Source organism: Mesoplodon bidens (assembly GCF_964165515.1).
Source record: "Mesoplodon bidens genome assembly, chromosome: 4".
Classification (NCBI taxonomy): Eukaryota; Metazoa; Chordata; class Mammalia; order Artiodactyla; family Ziphiidae; genus Mesoplodon; species Mesoplodon bidens.
Genome location: NC_138160.1, coordinates 7004087 through 7023633, shown reverse-complemented (window position 1 = coordinate 7023633; position 19547 = coordinate 7004087). Strand labels below are relative to the sequence as shown.

Here is a 19547-nt window from a genome sequence, read left to right as displayed (position 1 = left end):
CTGCTTCTTTCAACAACAACAATCAGTTGTTACACATAATACAACCAACCATCTAGTCATGTTGTCTTTAAACTTAAAATCAGAATGTGTTGTTTCACTTAAGATAACACAAATGAAGCAAAACAAAGGCAGATAGAAAGCCCTGCTCTGACTAGGTGCTGATAGACCCCTGTGCATTCGTTTTCCCAGTGGGTAAGTAGCCTGTGCCGGCATGTAGGAAATGTGGAGGTAATTACAAATAAAAGCTGACTTTCAAAAGGCTTCTATCCAGACACCTCTGCCTTTTTTTGGATTTAAGAAAAACACATGAATCCTTGAGAAACCCAATATATTTTGCCAAACTAAATATCTGGCTGTGTTGAGTATGTTTGTTGCCAAACTAAATATTTGGCTAAATAATAAATATAAATTTTTTTCTTTGTAAACAACAAATGGAAAGTTTTTTGGTTTTAACTAGAGAGATAAGTAGGTAGGCTACAAAAGGCAAAAGGGACGTTCATTTTTTCATAAAGACTATATCCATATTATTATTTCTCAAGCATGCTATACCCCCAATCAAACATAATGAACTTTCCTTTCAGATTTTCACTGAATTTCAAAATATTTCTAGGATGATCCTACCAAGATTCTAATTAAATGGTCTAAATAAAAATAGCTCGTATTGAGTAAAAACTCCCTGCATGGACCTGATGCCATATTTCATTTATGTCCCCAAACCCTTTTACCTATTCTGCGGGAGGAAGCAATGGTATCCATACGTGAAACAGTGTACAAACCATAACTGTATTATTACCACTATTAGCATTTTTATTACCCACTCTGCCCATGGAGCATTTTGCATATTAATGTCTTCCCCACAGCCTCAGGAAATGAGTGGGATCCCCACTATATATAAAAGGACACTAATGTGCAGAAAGCTTAGCTACCATGGTAAGGAATGAGCGGTCTCACGTGAAAGCCATGCTCTTTCCACTCTACCATGAAGGTAAATACTCATGTATTAACAGTGGTGGCTGTCAGGAGTCAGGATGCAGCTCAAGGGTAGCTGAGAAGGCAGATTTTGTGGCTGCCAGTGATGAGGGCAGGAGGGATGGGGCACCCGTGGAAGGAGTGCTTGGGTGAATAGTGTGTGTACAAACGTGTGGGTGCAGAAGGCAACATGGTGGGGGGCTGGGGAAGAAGAGGAGGGGGTGAAGCAGCACGAGAGCTGCGGGTGGAGGGAGGTGAGCCCTGCACCCAGAGTGCCTGGGTCTGCAGCCCTGCTCTATAGCCCTGTTCTATGGCTCCTTGTTCTATGACCTTGGGCAAGTTACTGCACTGCTGTGCCTCAGTTTCTCCATCTGTAAAATGGGCTCGGGTTGGGGTGCCTCCTAGGCTTGTTAAAAGTAAAGACTCAGGAGGCATTTATTAAGTTTTCGAAAATGGTAGCAGAAAAAAAAGAACGTTTGCACGCGGAGGAGCAGGATTGTAAAAAGGCGGGAAGGAAGCGAGAGGCTGGGCTGGGAAGCAGGGTGGCCGCGCGCTGCTCTATCATTCATTGAACAGACATCGGCAATCGCTCTGTTCAGCGCCCCCTGCTGGGACTTTGGGGAACACCACATAAGACACGGCGCCTGCTATAATTTGGATGCTGGGTAAGAAACACACGTCTAAACAAAAGCAGGAAATGATATGCAGCACGTGGGAGGAAAGGAAATAGGATCTAGACACAGGGGGTCAGGTGAGGCCAAAGAGCCTCAGGTCAGCGTGCAGGAGAGGCTCCTATGAAAGTGGGAGCCTTGGCACGGCTGATGGGTGAGATCTGAACACAGGGTGTCTTCCTGTGCATCAAAATTACCTGTGGAAATGGAGATTTCCAGCCCCTCCCTCGGGTGTCTGGAGACCATGTGTAGCACCCACCACAGGGCCTCTGATGCAGCTGGTGGGTGCACCCCTCCTGGAGGGTGTATGAGTAGCACTTGGTGCTTGTCTGCACAGACGCACAGTGCACGTCTGAGGGCTGATGAGGGAGCTGTAGGGAGAGGTAGGGGATGGGTCAGAGCAGGGGCGTGGAGGCAGATGGTGGAGGCCCTGTTCTGGGAGTAGGGAGGGCAAGAGGAAGGTGAAGGCACTGTGAGCAAGCTGGGTGACTGTGGAAAGCTGGAAACGTGAGCTCAAGCTTGGCCTAATGGTCAGGAAGGTGGACGATGGTTTTGTCAGCAGTCGGATACACAGGCTGGTGGAGCAAGTCTTAGCTGAGATCCCTGATGGAGGGGAGGGGTTGGGAAAGAACATGGAAATGTCCACAGAGGAAGACCTCAGGCAGGATTCACTAAAGAGAAAAAGCCAGAAGCAGAGGGAGACGAGGACTTCTGGGCGAAGGTGACGGCTGTGGCTGTATCAGAGGCCACAGACAGGACACAGAGGATGACCGCTGGGGGAATGCAAATCCGACTTGGAGTTTGGAATTTGGAAGTACTTCCTGATCTCTAGGAGTGGAATTTCTGACATCCGCATTGGTGAGGGTTAGCACAGAAGGAGAAGGTGTAAAATAAAGGCAGTGGATAAGGACAAGCCATCCAAAAACTGTGCCTATGGGAAGGGGGAGGAGAGGCCTGGAGACATTTGGTGAAGATCCAGGAGACCAGGGTCTGGTGGTGACAGAGTCGGGACCAGGGAGCCCGGCTGTAGGGATGATGGAGGGATGATGGAGGGTGATTTTGGGATGGAGGAAGGATCATGGAGGGGTGATGGAGGGATGATGGAGGGATGATGGAAGGATGAAGGAAGAATGATAGAGGAGTGATGGAGGGATGATGGAAGGATGAAGGAGGGAGGATGGAGGGATGAAGGAAGGATGATGGGGGAATGATAGAGGAGTGATGGAGGGCTGATGGAGGGATGAGAAGGGATATTGGAGGAATGATGGAGGAGTGATGGAGGGGTGATGGAGGGATGAAGGAGGGATGAAGACGGGATGATGGAGGGATGATGGAAGGATGAAGGAGGGATGATGGAGGGATGATGTAGGAATGATGGAGGAGTGATGTTGGGTGACGGAGGGATGAAGGAGGGATGATGGATGAATGATGGAAGAGTATTGGAGCAGTGATGGAGGGATGATGGTAGGATGATGGAGGAGTCATGGAGGGATGATGGAGGGATGAAGGAGGAATGGTCAAGGTATGATGGAGGAATGATGATGGAGGGGTGATGGAGGATGGGCCCAGCACAGACGCTGAATGCTGAGTGGGTCTTCATGTGCCTCTGAGCATCCCTGCCAAGGGTTCCGTAAGTGGCTGTTGCTAGCTAAGTTCTGGACCAGGTGTGATTTTGTCAAGTGCCCTAAAAGGGTCACAAGAGGAAGTCAGCTGAGAGGTCTCAGAATTGGGGCTGGGATTAGGGTGAGAAGAGTGAGGCACTCACCTCAGCTGCAAAACTTAAGGGGGCACTGAAAAACTCAGCAATCATGAGAAATAATATCCTAGTGCGATGTTTAGAAAATCAAAATTAATGCAGAAAAATCCAGAAAAAATAAAACATTGAAATTTAAAGAAAGATAGGGGCTGTGGACTGCACAGATCCCCCTCAAATTCACATGTTGAAGCCATACCCACAAGATCTCTCTCTCTCTGCTTTGTGAGGACATAGCAAAAGGGCAGCCAGCAACAAGCCAGGAAGACAGCCCTCACATGAACCGCGTCCTGCAGGACCTTGATCTGGGACTTCCAGCCTCCAGAGCTGTGAGAAAATGATTCTCTCTTGTTGAAGCTGCCCAGCCTTCATTATGGCAGCTGAGATCACTAATCAGACAGTTTCTGACAGTGCTGTGCTGGGCATCTTAGAGCCCGAGGCAACAGGAAAAATGTCTGTCCCTGTGTACATAATTTTATGTTATTTTCAATGGTTATTTTTTTTCAGAACATTAAAAATGCTGCAAAGGATTACGTTTTCTTCCATTAAAGCCAGGACAGTAAAAATCTAATTAGTTCTGTCTTGCATAAAAATAAGATATTTAGATTTAAAACAATGTTGTACATTTTAATAGCTTTATTGTCCAATTTTCCAATAGTTTTTCAACACTTGAATGTTCTGGCAATAAAAACCCAACCCCGAAAGATACACAACACCATGTAAACAGGGGTGCCCATTTTTCCTTTTGTGTCAGGCGTCAAGATTGCTTGGAATGGTACTGCTCAAAACTTACCATTCTTCTAAGTTTTCTTTTATTGCTTGTTTGTTTTACTTTTCCTTATTACTAAAGTAATTCATACCCATGAAAAAAATAATAATCTGGAAGCAACATCTGAGTAGAAGGGACATACATTACCCCACTCACTCAGAAAAATGCTTGGATTAATCTTGAGTCCGACGTTTCATGTTCTCGTCTCTTCCCACGAATGTTAAGAGAGAAGAGGACCCTCTCCTGATGCTCCGGGTGGGGGGGCCCTGTCTGAGCAAGCTGCTGCCCCTCTGTCCCTCTCTTGGTTGCCTGTGGGAGGTGGTGGGGTTGGGGGGAAGCTAGACACACGGGGGTCGGGGAATGGCTGAGCTCTTCCTCTCCTTGGGGGAATCCAACCACCTCCAGCAAGCTGTGCTCTGGTATGTTTCATCCCTCTGTGCTGCACCCACCACCTCTGCCCTGCGGCAAACAAGCCAGTGCCTGTCAGGGAGCCCACTATCCCGAGGGGAAAGGGGTCTTGTTATTGACCCACAAGTTAACAAACCATATCTAGGGACTTCCCTGGTGGTCCAGTGGTTAAGACTCTGTGCTCCCAATTCAGGGGGCACGGGTTCGATCCCTGGTCGGGGAACTAAGATCCCACGTGCCACATGGCATGGCCCAAAGAGAAACAAAAACAAAGCATATCTACACATACACATACACACACACACACACACACAGAGAAACAAAACACAACCTAACAGAAAAACCCCCTCAAAAACCCTAGTTGATTGAAGATACTCAATTTTGACCAAATCACCTTTTCAACCAAATTTCTGGGTGCTCAGCATGTTTTTGACCACGTTGTTTTAAATCAAAAGACCAGGAGCCCTCCCATAATGAGTCACCTTTAAATAAACAGCTTTCATCAACTTTCTTGTATATTTATCTGGTATCAAGCAGCCACCAGACTGATTGTGTTTTCTTTTACCTTGTCTGCCAGAGAAAGAAGTTCTGTGAACAGACCCTCAGAAGCCTCCAGAATTCTCATCTTTTCTCATGAGACCTTAATCACTGAGGTCTGGGTTGTGCCTGAAATTCAGTGTATGGGTCACTGCATGACTGTTTTGGTCATAGGATGACCTGTGGGCAGAGCCAAGGCTCACATGTGCTGGGTGCGGCTGGCACGTGTGTACCTGGGCGTGCTCCTGGCTGGGCACGGCGCTCAGACCTGTCGCCGCCATGTATGTGCTGCCGATGGTCTTGATCTTTTCAACTCCACTGAACTTGGGCTTGGACAGCAGCTGGGGAGCAATGACAACCACACAGTTACTCAGGCGGGTGCTGACCCAAGGCCAAGCATTTTCTAGAGACATTCTCAAATCCTAGTTCAGTCACAGGAACATGATACTGCTCATTCACCCTTCGACCTTGGGCATCGTGGGGAAAGAACACTTCATGCATCTCACAAAGGGTGTGTCCTTGGAAAGATATGCAGTATAATGATTTACTTCCAGTTAACATGAATAACCTTTCAGAATTTGCTAGTGAAGGAAACAGGATAAATTATGATGCGAGCGATAATGGCCTCAAATAAATTTCCCCACTCTGTGTTAGAAAGGCCTAAACACAAAATCATGATTCAGAGAGTGAGGTCTTCCCTGCATGGTGAGGGTGATTTATGACCAATTGTAGTGCTGAGGATTGACTTTTGCCCTCTGAAAACCTGGAGTGGAGGGAATAAAGATCTAGAATGGCCCCTCTCATCAGCCCTGACCCTAATATCTTTTGTCCCAGTTTCTGGCACCAGTAATCAGTTTCCTACTGGAGTCCTCCTCATCTACTACATTAGACCTTGGGGTGGGATGGAGGAAAGGTAAAAATAAGATAAGAAGCTGTAGGAAAGAGAAAGACTGGATGGAGAGAGCAAATGAAGGAAACTCTGGAAGGTTCTGTATCTGCTCAGCAGGACAAAGGTACGAACAGAAGACTGGGAACATCTTCTAGACCCTTCCTTGGTACTCCTGCTTTCAGAGGAGATTCGCTCAAGATCACATGTCAGAGAATCTAAGATAAGTGAGCAAATCCCATGATCACATCTCCATGAGCAATCCAACCTGAAAGAATGGTCACTAGTGCTAGAAAGCATTTATTTTACCAAGGGGCAGCTGGAGGAAATGTGCCAACATTTTTCACTATGAACCCTGCATAACAGAGAAAATCTCTACTTGTCATTACTTCACCATGAGTCTTGAGTCAACCTCATGGTGACAGTGGTGATAGCAGAGAAATGCACAGGTCCCACAAGACATTTAGAAGGTTGGCCTGAAACCAACATATTATATATTTTCATCACTGTATTTCAAAATTCCATCAGTCATGATGAACCTATGTTCACTGATGTCAATTTTCCTATATTTGCAAAATACTGTTAAAAATGGTGTAACAACAATATCTTTCAAACCAGAGGTCTGTTTGTTCTTACTAGAAAACAAAGTGCATTGTTTCCTTTGTAGGCAGAAAATTGAAAATTGAAAAATGACACCTATTCCAATATCTAAGATGTATAATTTGTCCCTTCTAAAATATATTCTACCACATTCATATTGCTTTTTCAATAATAAAGCATGCCATCCATGTACACTACAAATTGATATCTGACATAGACCTTGGAGTTTGCACAGACACACATGCAAATAATCTATTATCTTTTTTATGTATAAAGAGATGGGCAAGTATTTTCCTTGGAGTTCAAGCCTTTCAAGAAAATTCATGGGCATGCTGAAGAGATATTTTATTGAACAGATTTTGCTAGTTGTTTATAGAAATCATATTAGCTTTAAAAATAATATGTGTTTGCCTCACCAAAATTAGTCAGTGACCTAAATAGAGCAAAAAAGCTTAATGCTAACCACCAGAAATTTTGTCAAAGGACAAGTTTTAAGATATGCCATGATGTTGGACTAACTTCAAATGTGCCAGTCCAGAGGAACACCAAAGTATGGGACTGGGGCCACCCCTGCCCATCAAGGGTAAGTACATACGTCATCAAAGTCGGCAATGATCTCGTTCAGGAGCCGAAGGCATTCCAAGCCCTCCTTGTTCACATCCGATTCTGTATAGAATTCTTTGAAATCCGGAATGGAGGCAAACATGACACAGACACAGTCATAGGACTGGTGGTATAAATCCTGCCCAGGAGAAAAGGAAGAGCTGAGCACTAGGAAACCTTTTAAGCAAACATACTCCTAATGGAAGCGTTTCTTTACGTTAAGACTGGTAAAGAAATCGCCCAGTGTCCACTCCACCTGCTCCACCCTGGTCCCAGGCCCATTTTAGGCACTGGCCATTGATCACAGGTGAAGGCTTCTCGTGAGCTGGATGCAGGCTCAGAATCGTCAACACCGCACCCCCACTGTCACTACCAGTTAGTATGAGGTGCCCTTCCAGTTACCCCTCTCTGCCGTCTCTATCTTAGACAATTACAAGAGACCATAGACTTCTCACTTAGGAAAAAACAACAACAACATTCTTTTAACAACTAAAGGGAAACAAAACGATTTCCCAAGCTACTATATTGTCCTAAAGTGACTCATTACGGCTACATTCTTTGGATTGGAGGCTTCATGAATTTTCCTCTTCAGCATACCCTGAAAGGGGCTGATGAAACTCAGCATGTTACTTCTTAATTACACCAGAGAGAACGAATGAAATTCCTCAGACTACTTATTCTATTGTATTAGACACCAGAAACATTTGTTCGGGATTTCCTTTTGTTTTTAAATAGACTAAAGTCTAAACTAAAAGTCTAAACTATAGCTCATTGTTTCACCCATAGACATGAGGAAAACTACAATGTCTTGTAAATACAATTTCAAGGTGTTTCCACACATAATTTTCCCCAGCATATAGTGAAACCTTCAAGTTCAGTGGAGATTTCTTAAAGGAAGCGTTATTATGTGGGCATGGGGGCTGGTCCTGGGTGGGAGGATCTGCTCTCTCACTGGTGCTGTTGCTTCAGGGCCCTTGGATGGCTTGTCCCGGGCAGAGCGGCCAGGCACCAATGTGGGCACACTGCATCATGGGAAGCACTCCCTCCACCAGAAAATGTGAGGAGAGTTCTGTTACACAAGATGGCAACCTCTGAGTGGAGGAAAGAAAGCTAGCGGCTGATGTTTCCTGTGTGCCTGGCAGAGGGAGAGAATCTACCCTGCATGGATGTTACCAGTGTGCTCTGCTGTCTGGGGCACTCAGATGAATCCCTTAGCAGGGAGTGAGCACTTCAACAGCACCATAACTCCAAGGTTTGGTGGCCTCTCAGAAAAACCATTCTTCCTCCGCTAACATCTCATGACACACACATCAGGGCAATGGCAACCCACGGCAGGTCACAACCACTTCTTGGGAAAGATAGACTTGTGTCGTCTTCCTGTTCTCAGGGCCAACCACCTGGTAATGCCTTCTGCTACTGCCTTACAATCTCTATAAAATACATTTACAATAGAATCAAGGTTTTTCTTTTCTATTCTGCTCTCAATATGGTTGACTTGGCTCTTCGTGCAGACCTGTACTTCCTCTCTCTGAAAAGTTGTTTTTGTGAACACTCATATGCTCGGAAGATGACCCGTGGCATGTGTGATTGCCAAGCTTAGGTTCCAGTAATGCTGACCAAGCCAGGGTGTCAGGGTAACAGGGGAGAGAAAAGCCCCTAGAAGCCTCTTCTATTTAAAAAGGGCAGTTTCATAAAAGTAGTATAAACTCCACTGACTTCTCTACTCTTCAGGAAAAGGGGTACATCTAGCAAGGCAAGGATATATTTTTTGTACCCTGCATTTCCCCACTATCTGCTGACATCAGCCAGAATGACCATCTGGGGAATGATGATGATGACAAGAATACACACAATAATCACCAGCACTGACTGAGTGCCCACTGCATGCCAGGATGCCCACCCCTCTGAACTCTCCACCAGCATTAACTTGTCCCTGACTACAATCCTAGGAAGCTGGTATTTTTATTCTCAATCTACAGATGAGGAAACTGAGGCACAGAACAGTTACATTACTTTCCCAAGGTCACAGTTACCAAGTCTGATGCATAGGTCACCCTTATAAATGCTGCACTTTATACTTTACCCTGCATTTCCTGGAGGACCACAGAGTGTGCTGCCTGGACTTGGGGCAGCATGGGGTCTTGATTCACTTGTAGGTCACGTCACTTTGCCTTTCTCCCTTCCCCTAGGGTCTTTAAGGGTATCTGGTGATGGAGATAAGGAAATGCAAGACTGAACTGACTGACAGTTTGGATATGAGGGCTGATTTTAACCACACTGGTTTGGAGTCTAATAAAACATCTTCAGGTTGACACTCTCAAAATTGCCCTTTGAACTCTTGCCCCAGAACATCTAGGTTGTTGGAGCTGGAAGAAGTCTGATGGGTCATTTAATTCCATGGTCTTCAAATAGGAATGCCTGGGAGAGTCACCAATGGGGCTTTCAAGAAGGCAACACCTGGGCCGCCCAATGGCCCACTGAACCTTGCCCCTGGGGTGGGCTCCAAGCATGTGCATCTTTTTGTAAAACTCCATGGGTTTTCCTGCTGTGCAGCCTTGATTAAGAATCACAGAACAAATGAGGGATTGCTAAGTCAGGGGGGTTTGGTGACACACCAAAGCTCCCACTGACTTAGGGCCCAGGACTAATCTCTAGAGTCCTGGTCTGGCACTCCACAGGCCTTGAGTGCTACTGGGGCCTTGGACTGCAAACTGCTCACCCACCCTCTTTGACAAATGGGTCACTTGGAGCTTTGAGGAAACACCAAGTGTGAGTGGGGATTTCTGAGCCCCTAGTTCCTGGCTCAGGGATTCCACAGGGCTACGCTTGAGAATCAGGGAAACTTGACAAATGGGAAGCTTTACAAATTCACTAGAGCTAATGAAACGTGCAGGGCTTAGAGCCATACCCTAAACTCATGAGAGGTTCCCTCAGGATTTTGGGTTGCGCTTGGGGCCAGAGAGAACCACAAGGTGATTGGCTGATGACCCGAGCTTATCTTATACTTCCAGAGGATCTGGGGTGAGGGTAGGGCAGGTAGGAAGCCTTGGAGGAGATTTTGAAATTCAGGGTCTAGCACGGGTGACCCTTGTCCAGAACATAGCTGCCAACAAGAATCTCGCTGAGCTTTAAAAGTGGAAGCTTAGATGCCATTTCAACATTCACTCACATGTAGCCATTCTGCAAAACAAGCTCAAGTTATGGCAAAATCATCACAAAGCAGCTGCATTTCTTTGTGCACCGTCCTTTTCAGTTTACTGAGCGGGACTTCAGTTCTTTCCCAACTCTGGATGAAAACTTGGGATGACCTCATGACTCTTTTAGTCATTCTCAGGTAACAGGAGTCCTCTCATCAATAATTTAAGTGTCCAATCTAACGAGAAGTCAGAACTCAGACCCCAGTGGAATGTGTGGCTTTTCTTCTTCCCCAGTGTGGGCCTGCTGGGCGGTGGAGGAGCGTCTGCAGGGTGAGAAGGGGGCACGGTTGGCTTCTACTCTCTCTCTCCTCCTCATGTTTCTGGTCTGACCCTCCCCAGCTGCCTAGCCAGGTTTTCCAAAGCACCCAGGGGTGGAGAACAGGGGAAGAAAGAAGGGTCTGTTGGAAGAGGGATGCATTCCATTAACTACATCACGCTCCCAAGGAACTTAAACCTGGTGGACATGTTCATGGGTTATTTGAAGACTCTCCCTCACTTCCCCCCAACACAGGACTTCCGGCCAAGGTTCTCTTGATGTGGACCACACACTGCTCTCCTACTTGTGACTACTCTCTCTGCCCCGGGCTTTCTGGTTAGTCTTCTAGCTTCTTTGCTGGGGCCCATTTCCCCCTCCAGGCAGCTTTTCAAAACAGGATCTAAAATGACCCCATGCCAACTGTTCTTCTCTGGCTTGGTCCCTGGAAACATTCAGCAGGCTTTGCCCTCCCAAAGCCTCATAGTCCCATTACATCCCCACCTGCAGCCCCCAGCTCTCCTGGACCAGACACTCCAATAAGCCCCTGCCTTCTGCATTCAGGAACCTACATGTCATCTGTGTCCCCCAGATGGAGTTGCTGCCCCAGGACCACGTAGGGGCCCAAGTCGTAGGTACACATCCCAAGCTGAGTGGTTATGGTCTATGTATGAGGCAAGACATAAAGGGAGGATTCCCCAAGTCCCTTTAGGAGGGGGCTCGCTTCTCACTATTTTCTGTCCCAAATCCCTCTTCCGACCTCTACTCTCCCAGCCCTCGTGTCCCTGAGAGTGAAGGGTCGAGAGTTGTGTAGCTCTTGCATTTGTAAATTCTGCACACTGTTTAGCACCCCTTTGGAATATGACACCTACTGTCTCTTGGTGTCATGGGCAGACATTCACTGTAGCGTGCTGTTACATAGACACACAGGCACACACAGCCCCCCATGAGGGCCTGCCATGTGCCAGGCTTCATAGCAGGTAATGGGGTCACAGAGACGGACAACACAAGCCCTGCTCTAAGGAGCTTAGAGTCTAGCTGGAGAGGGAGGGCAAATACAAGGACAGGAAAACAAAGTGTGATTGGTGCTGCTTGGACCCAGGTGTGGAGACGTCTGCTTGGTGTGCCCTAGGAAGTTGCCAGAACTTGCCACTATCTTGGGGTTCCAAACTCCGGAACCAGCACTTTCTCCTGCTGACTCAGGCCATAGTGAGGAGGAGAAGCGCCCACCTTTCACATCCCCCCTCAGTCCGCAGTTGTCAGCTAACACCTAATTTATTCAGGGGAGTCAGATCATAAGAAAGCACAAAAGCATCTCTGAAAACCTGTGGCTTTCTAGCCTGACTCTGTAAGGAATGTGTTGAAGGAGCTGCCTGGGTGTTGGGAGGTTAGCTGAGAAGGGGGAGCGTCTGTGTGCCTGGCGAATTCCCCTGTACCCGCATTGACATCTGTGTCTTGTTTTTGTTTTGTTTTTTACATCTTTATTGGAGTATAATTGCTTTACAATGGTGTGTTAGTTTCTGCTGTATAACAAAGTGAATCATTTATGCATATACATATATCGCCATATCCCCTCCCTCTTGCGTCTCCCTCCCTCCCACCCTCCCTATCCCACTCCTCTAGGTGGTTACAAAGCACCGAGCTGATCTCCCTGTGCTATGCGGCTGCTTCCCACTAGCTATCTATTTTACGTTTGGTAGTGTATATATGTCCATGCCACTCTCTCACTTCGTCCCAGCTTACCCTTCCCCCTCCCCATATCCTCAAGTCCATTCTCTAGTAGGTCTGTGTCTTTATTCCTGTCTTACCCCTAGGTCCTTCATGACATATTTTTTTCTTAAATTCCATATATATGTGTTAGCATACAGTATTTGTCTTTCTCTTTCTGACTTACTTCACTCCGTATGACAGACTCTAGGTCCATCCACCTCACTACAAATAACTCAATTTAGTTTCTTTTTCATGGCTGAGTAATATTCCATTGTATACATGTGCCACATCTTCTTTATCCATTCATCTGATGATGGACACTTAGGTTGTTTCCATCTCCTGGCTATTGTAAATAGAGCTGCAATGAACATTTTGGTACATGATTTTTTTTGAATTATGGTTTTCGCAGGGTATATGCCCAGTAGTGGGATTGCTGGGTCATATGGTAGTTGTATATGTGTCTTATTTTGATCAAGTCTCAGCTCTCCCATAGTGAGGCTGCGTGGCTCAGAATCACACATAACCCTGACCACCAGGGACTCGTCAAAGGGTCGAAAAAATGCAGTCTTTTCAACAAGTGACCAAAGCTGGCTGGGACATCTGCTCAAGGGACCTTTCTGACATGTTCCTGCCAAAACACAGCCATCTGGAGAGCAGGCTTTGTAAACCAGCGGGCTCTGTCTGGGCCACAGAACTCTGTACCAGGGTCTGAATGGCTTGAGGGCCTGGACCTGGTCAGGACAGTCAGCAGCTGGTGGAGAAGCTTGAGGATGTTTTGAGTAAAACCAGTGCCCTGGGGGAGGAAGAGGAGGAGCTTGCAAAGGTGGACACAGCAGCTCTCTGCCCACAGGCCCGGGACACAGGTTCAGTGAACAATTTTAAATCAAAATAAAGATCTTTTTAGAATTATTGTGATTAAATCGTTCTTTACTTTGTATTTCTGAAGGAAAACGAGTTTCCTCTGTATGTGCATGCGGCGGGTAGGAGAATCAAAAGGCTCTTTGTGAATATGGGTCCTGGCCAAGGTCATAGGTCATGTTTCCAAGGAATGTTCCAGAAAACCATGGAACATTAACCGTTACTGTGGGACCGAAAGCCACACTCCTGTCTACCACATGCTCTAAAAATAACCCTGGTCCAGCCTCTGCCTTCAGAAGCTGTGAGTGCTCAGCCCACACCACGGAGGAGCCAAGGAGGCGATGCCATCAGATGAGGATGCGGCGCAAAGCGATTCGGTGCGTTTTGCTGTCCACGCTGGTCGGGCGCTGAAAAGCTGTGGGGAGGCGCCTCCCTTGACAGATATTGATAAGTTCCAGGAGGCAGTGTTCTCAAGTTTTGCATACGTTTGGGATATTTGCTTCAAAGATGACTAAAATTGAGTGTTTCCTGCATGCCAGGCACTGCTCTAAAAGTTTCGCATGAATTATTGCTTTTGAAATTAGTTATAGCCTCTGTGAGGATGGAGCCCGAGGTCCCACAACAAAGACGTGCCAGGCCCGGGATAAGAGCTTTGCTCTCAACGGCCAAGCAGGGCCCAGCAGGTAAGGAAAGCTGGCCGGGGCCCAGGAACCTCTCTTGTCCCAGAATTGGCTATGCTCTGTCACGCCCAGTTTGGGTCTGGAATCCTCCAGAAATGATCCTCCTCTAGGATCTGCGTGTTCGACAATGGGCAGAACTTTTCCTCGCAGAAGCATTAGGGAAGGAGACAGGGGTAGGGAGAGAGAGAGAGAGAGAAAGAGAGAGAGAGAGAGGGCGTGCATGCAGGGCGCATCTATACGGCCCTGACAGTGAGGGGGGTCAGCAGCCTGGACCATGTCCACGCTATCAAACAGCACAGGCCCCATCACCGTTTGGCTGCAGGAGGTCAAACACCTCAGGCTGCCTGGCCTGGGATCACAAGCTTAGGATGACACATCCCCAGGTCAGGGAAGTGGGTTCTTTTGCCCAGGGATGAAGTCGATTGAGGACACGAAGGGCTGACTGTGACTGAAGTTAGGCACCCGGCCTGTCGGGAAGTCAGAGGGATGGGGCGGAGGTCTGCCATGCACTCAGAGGAGTCTCTTGGTGATAACCTGGTTATAAACATTTTGGAAAAAAACCCAAAAAACAAAACCGTCCTTTCTGAGGCTCATGGTGGGAGCCCTCAGAGCCTTTAGGCAGGGGTCTAGGGGCTCTCCTTCTCCTTCAGACCCTTTATGGGGCTTCTCTTCTGCATTAGGGATTCCCTGTGAGGACTGGAGCAACAGACTCTCCTTCACTACCGGTCTGATCTTGAGCAGCGACTGGAGGGCATCTCTGTCCCGCTGAGCAGACGTCAGGCTGCCCTGACCGCAGGCTGCCCGATGGGGCCCGCTCTAATTTTTTTTTTTTTTTTTTTTTTTTTTTTTTTTTTTTTTTGCGGTACGCGGGCCTCTCACTGTTGTGGCCTCTCCCGTTGCGGAGCACAGGCTCCGGACGCGCAGGCTCAGCGGCCATGGCTCACACGCCCAGCCGCTCCGCAGCATGTGGGATCTTCCCGGACCGGGGCACGAACCCGTGTCCCCTGCATCGGCAGGCGGACTCTCAACCACTGCGCCACCAGGGAAGCCCCCGCTCTAATTTTTTAATCCCCAACAGTTACAGTGGCTGCTTGAGTAGCTCCCTCCCCTCCCCAAATATTTAACCCAACCAGCAAAATCTGGCAGTAAAATCTGGAAAGTCACAGGGGAGTTCTGTGTTGTCTGATGAAATACAGAGACTTTTGCCCACAGTTGTGCAGAATGAAGAGATCATTTCAAGGACAGTCTCATCGGTCTGGTGCCCCCGATTTAAGATTCAGTGTGTGTCACTCTACCCTCCTGAGCAATGTGAGGTCAGCAGCTAGAAAGTGCAAATCTAATGATGTCCAGGGTATCGGTGTTCCTAAGCAAAAACCGGAGACCCCTAATATGCAATAAGGGAACTTGGAGCTGTTTGTGGCAATAAGCATTTGAAAAGCTTTGGAACTGAGCTCCTGTTCATTTTCCTATGGGAAAATGAGGCTGCCTGGGTCAGGGGTGTGTTTCCTGAATGAAAGAATAAGCTGGGAGCTTGGTGAATGGGTGCTGACTGTCTGCGGGGGAAATCATTTTAGCACCTAAGTCAGATTCACGTGCACACACAGGCATGATGCGGCCATGGACGAGGCCCCCAAGGAATTCACCTTCTTGCTCTGACAAATGAGGCAACAGAGTCCAGAGCTGGTTTCATCGAAATGCGCTGATTCCTACTTTGTCTTGGAAAAGCTCCCAAACTGCCAGCGCAGTGAGGTGGTGCCTGTTCCAGGGTTCAAGCCCACCGCGCGGTGCTGCCCTGATGCTGCAGCCTTCCCCACGGACCCCACGTGGGCGGTGAAGGCTGTAGAAGATGCTGTTCTTAATTATTAAACTCGCAGCACTGATGAGGAAACTTGGAGGGAAACGTCACCTCCATCTTGGGAGCACCCATGACGTGGTAGTCACAGAAGGGTCACTGGCCTGGCACACAGTAGGGCCACTCGGTAAGTGGATGAGTCCATTGGTGCTTTGATGCTGCCTGCCCACCAGGCATGTCCCACCTGCATGGATGTGGGACTCCGGGTCCTGCTCTATCAAATGTCCACCTCAGCTGGAGGGACGGATGCTCAGCGCTACATGTAACATCCCACTCTGTACCTAAGAATTGTGTAAAGTAAAGCACAATTCCCCTATGACTCATGGGGAGACGGGGCTCAGGCCGGGGAAGTAGCTCACATTCCCATGACAGAAAATGTTGGGACAAAGGTTCGAGCCCATGTTGTCCACCTGTGGGTTTCACTCTCCATCCCCATCTGCTTTTCCTTATGATTTCCAAAGGGGCAACTGTGTTCAGAGGCCTGCTTAGAATAAGTCAAGCAAACAGGAACGAATAGAGAGAACCCACGATGCCCCTGGTCTGGCCTAGGGAGACGTCAGGAGCGGGCAGAAGAGGTCACCAAGTGCTGTAGGGCCGAACCCGGGGCCTTTTAAGGTCTTGAATGAAGCACTGTCCTGTCCTCTGGGCAGAAGTAGCCCCTTGAAGCCTGGAATGGTCTTTTTCTCCCCCTCTGCAGCCTGCATCTCTCTGCCAGTTTCTAGCACTTTCTTTTCTGGTTCAGAAGTCACTTGCTCACAGTGGTGGACTCTCTGGACTCCTGCATTTACGCAGTTAGCACCTTTGGAGACAATAGGATTATGTCCCCTCTTGGAGATGAGGCAGCCTTGTCCTGTTCATCTCTGTAACCAGGCCCAGCACCAGCCTGACCCAGGGCAGGGGGCAACAGATGAATTTATAACCTGAATTGATAGCTAGACATATAGACACAAACAAGCTCTTAAACTGCTAATGAAAACAGACGGTTCCTTTTTAATAGATGCAATGATTTCACTGTCTATGACCAAGAGGTAAATAAGTTGCTGAATAACCTACTGAAAGCAGAAAACACCAGAAGAAATAGAGAAGTGAATGGTGGGACCTGCTGGGGCCCCTGGACTGGCTCACCATGCCTAGCATGCTTCCAGAAAGACCAGAGTGAGAAGGTCCGGTCCCTGCCCACCACCTGGCACTTTCTTCTCAATGTCAACTTTAAATATGTTACAGATACATACGGTTCCAAGCCTTCTCACTCTGCTGCTCTGTGCATCAGCATCATCTAAGTTCAGCTTATCTACTAACGAGTTCATCCGTCTACAGGTTTCCAGAACCCTCATCCATGCCCAATCCTCACTGAACATTTCCTAAGAACGGGGATTGCACCTCATACATCTCTGAAACTCCACAGCACCAAACACAGGTCATTCACTCAGTGGGTGCTCAAATGCATGCTTCTTAAATTAACAGAGTCCCACTGTAGATACATCTGCTGACTCTTGTAATTTCATTACATTAAAGAAAATTCATGACATTTCATTTCATAAGCCATTTCAGCATTGAAACAACATGCCAATCTCTCCAACTCTAGTTAAATATCCATTCCTTTAGACGCTCCACGAAATTCCCATTTCTATCCATTCAAATGGATGGTCTCAAGTCTTTGATCTGTCCTTGTGTGGCTAACTCCTAAATTCTATCATAGCTTTGAAATTCTAAGACCCTTAAAAGGCTCTCAGGGAAGTCATGAGCCGTGAAACAGTGGAGTGTGGGATGCACGGTGTGATTTTGCTTCTTGATTTGGCCTTGATCACACGCTGGTGAGGAAGCATCCTCCCACACTAGGCAGAGGGTGATGACCTCTTTCGTGACATATTTGGAACCCCAGTGTCTCATATTGCACGTTCAAAACTTTACATGATTGGGGAAGAAAAACTAGGAAGAAGGAATCAACTCCATGCTAAAATGCTCACAGGCGAGTCTAACTCACTATTCTCAGTTGATCTCTATATGGCCAGTCAATATACTCTTGAAAATGGACACGTTCAGGCCAATGTCGAGTATTTTGAACACTGACATGTTTGAAGTGCCACAGGCCTCTAGATCACTGCCAGAAGCTTTTGGCCCTCGCCAGTGCACGCCCTTTCCTGGCCAGCAGCCCCGCCTCTCCCCATCGGCCCCGCCTCTCCACTAGCCCCGCCTCTCCCCATCAGCCCTGCCTCTCTCCACAAGTCCCGCCTCTCCCCATCGGCCCCGCCTCTCCCCATCGGCCCCACCTCTCTCCATCAGCCCCGCCTCTCCCCACCAGCCCCGCCTCTCCCCACCAGCCGCACCTCTCCCCATCAGCCCCGCCTCTCCCCATCACCCCGCCTCTCCCCATCACCCCGCCTCTCCCCATCAGCCCAGCCTCTCTGACCTCATTCTTCAGGCTCCTGGCCAGGAAGTGCTCAGCCACGTGTGCAGGGAGCACGTTCTCCAGCAGCACACGGTTCAAGTTCTCCATGGTTTCTATCTCCTCTCGCTCTTTTTTGAACTTGTTCTTCCATAAGAAGTCTAACCTACAGTAATATTCATTCTGTTACAAGAGGACACAGAGGTAAAGAAACAATAGGCATCTTGTCCTGCCAGAGAGCGGAGGCTTTAAAGAGAAAATAAAAAGAATGAAACAAACCTACAAAAGACCCCCCCAAACGGGATTGTCACCCTCCCTACCAAGCCCTCAGTTGCCCCGAAATGTCTCTCATTTCACCCTCTCACATGGATTTCCAAAATGCAAATTTGGGAAAGAACCAGCCTCAGAAACAGAGGAATAGCTATACTGAAGGCTTGAAAGACAAAAATGACATGAAAGCTTCTTACATAGTCATGTTAATAAATGGTGGCTTGAATTATTTTTTGAAAAGAGCTGTGATAGAATATAAATAATGAATAAAAGAAAAATGGAAAATATATTAGTAGAGAGAGTGCCCTGTTTCATGATTTGCATTTAAAAAAGAATAGTGTTCCCTTGTAGCAGTTTGCCTTTAACAGCTGAAAATCAGTTTTCCTCTACCACAAATTATGTAATTAAGTGTACATTCAAAAGTATGTGTTTTGTCATTTGGGATTGCACTGTACTGAGAGAATGACATTATATTTAGACAAAAGTTCATTTTGATATAATGTAATTAAGATGGTGCCTGCTAGTAAAAACATATGTGTTCATGCTTTATAATGTATTAAAATTCAATGTTTTTAAAAGTCAGCTGTTATTAACATTGTAGAAATAGAGAGGCCCGTTTACTGTCACAGGGTCTCTTTGGTTTGTCATCATTTTGTATCTGCTCTGATGTATATAATTTAATATAATGAAATAGACTTGAATGAATCTTCCTGTAACAGAAGGGCCTAATAGAGAGAGTGTATTTCAGCACAGATAGTAATTATTGACAAATAAATGCAAAGAAGAACTAAATGGAGGGAGTTTTATTGGTTTGCTTAGCTCTACCAATGACAGCACAAAGCAAAATAAAACACACATAAATGGCCTCTCACGCACAGATGGCAATTTCAAAAAAAAATTCACAATTTGACACCTGAAAGAACAATGATCATTCACTGAAATTAGGTTTGCTTCAAACTATGTATGATATGTTCAAAAGTTACTCCTCCTCCTCTGGGGAGACACTTATTTTTAGCTCATATAACAAGACATTTTTTAAAAAGATTACAAAAGAGATATTTTAAAAGTTTGCTTATATTAAATTTTTACATTACTGACACATTTTCCACATTCTGTATTTATAGAAATCATGCTATGCATGTACT

General features: G+C 46.9%; 1 protein-coding gene across 2 annotated transcripts in view; it reads right to left on the bottom strand.

The window, feature by feature from the left end:
- The window catches only part of ADCY2 (adenylate cyclase 2), a 441039-nt gene that overhangs the window by 16096 nt on the left and 405396 nt on the right, over positions 1-19547 (bottom strand). The window contains exons 20-22 of one of the 2 annotated variants that reach the window (XM_081233724.1): positions 18157-18315; positions 7189-7335; positions 5341-5448 (exon numbers count right to left, since the gene is read on the bottom strand). In XM_081233724.1, the coding sequence (XP_081089850.1) occupies positions 5341-5448; positions 7189-7335; positions 18157-18315 (414 nt within the window). Of the gene's footprint in view, positions 1-5340; positions 5449-7188; positions 7336-12776; positions 13150-18156; positions 18316-19547 lie in introns of those variants that run through there. The other variant, XM_081233725.1, reaches the window with a different exon arrangement.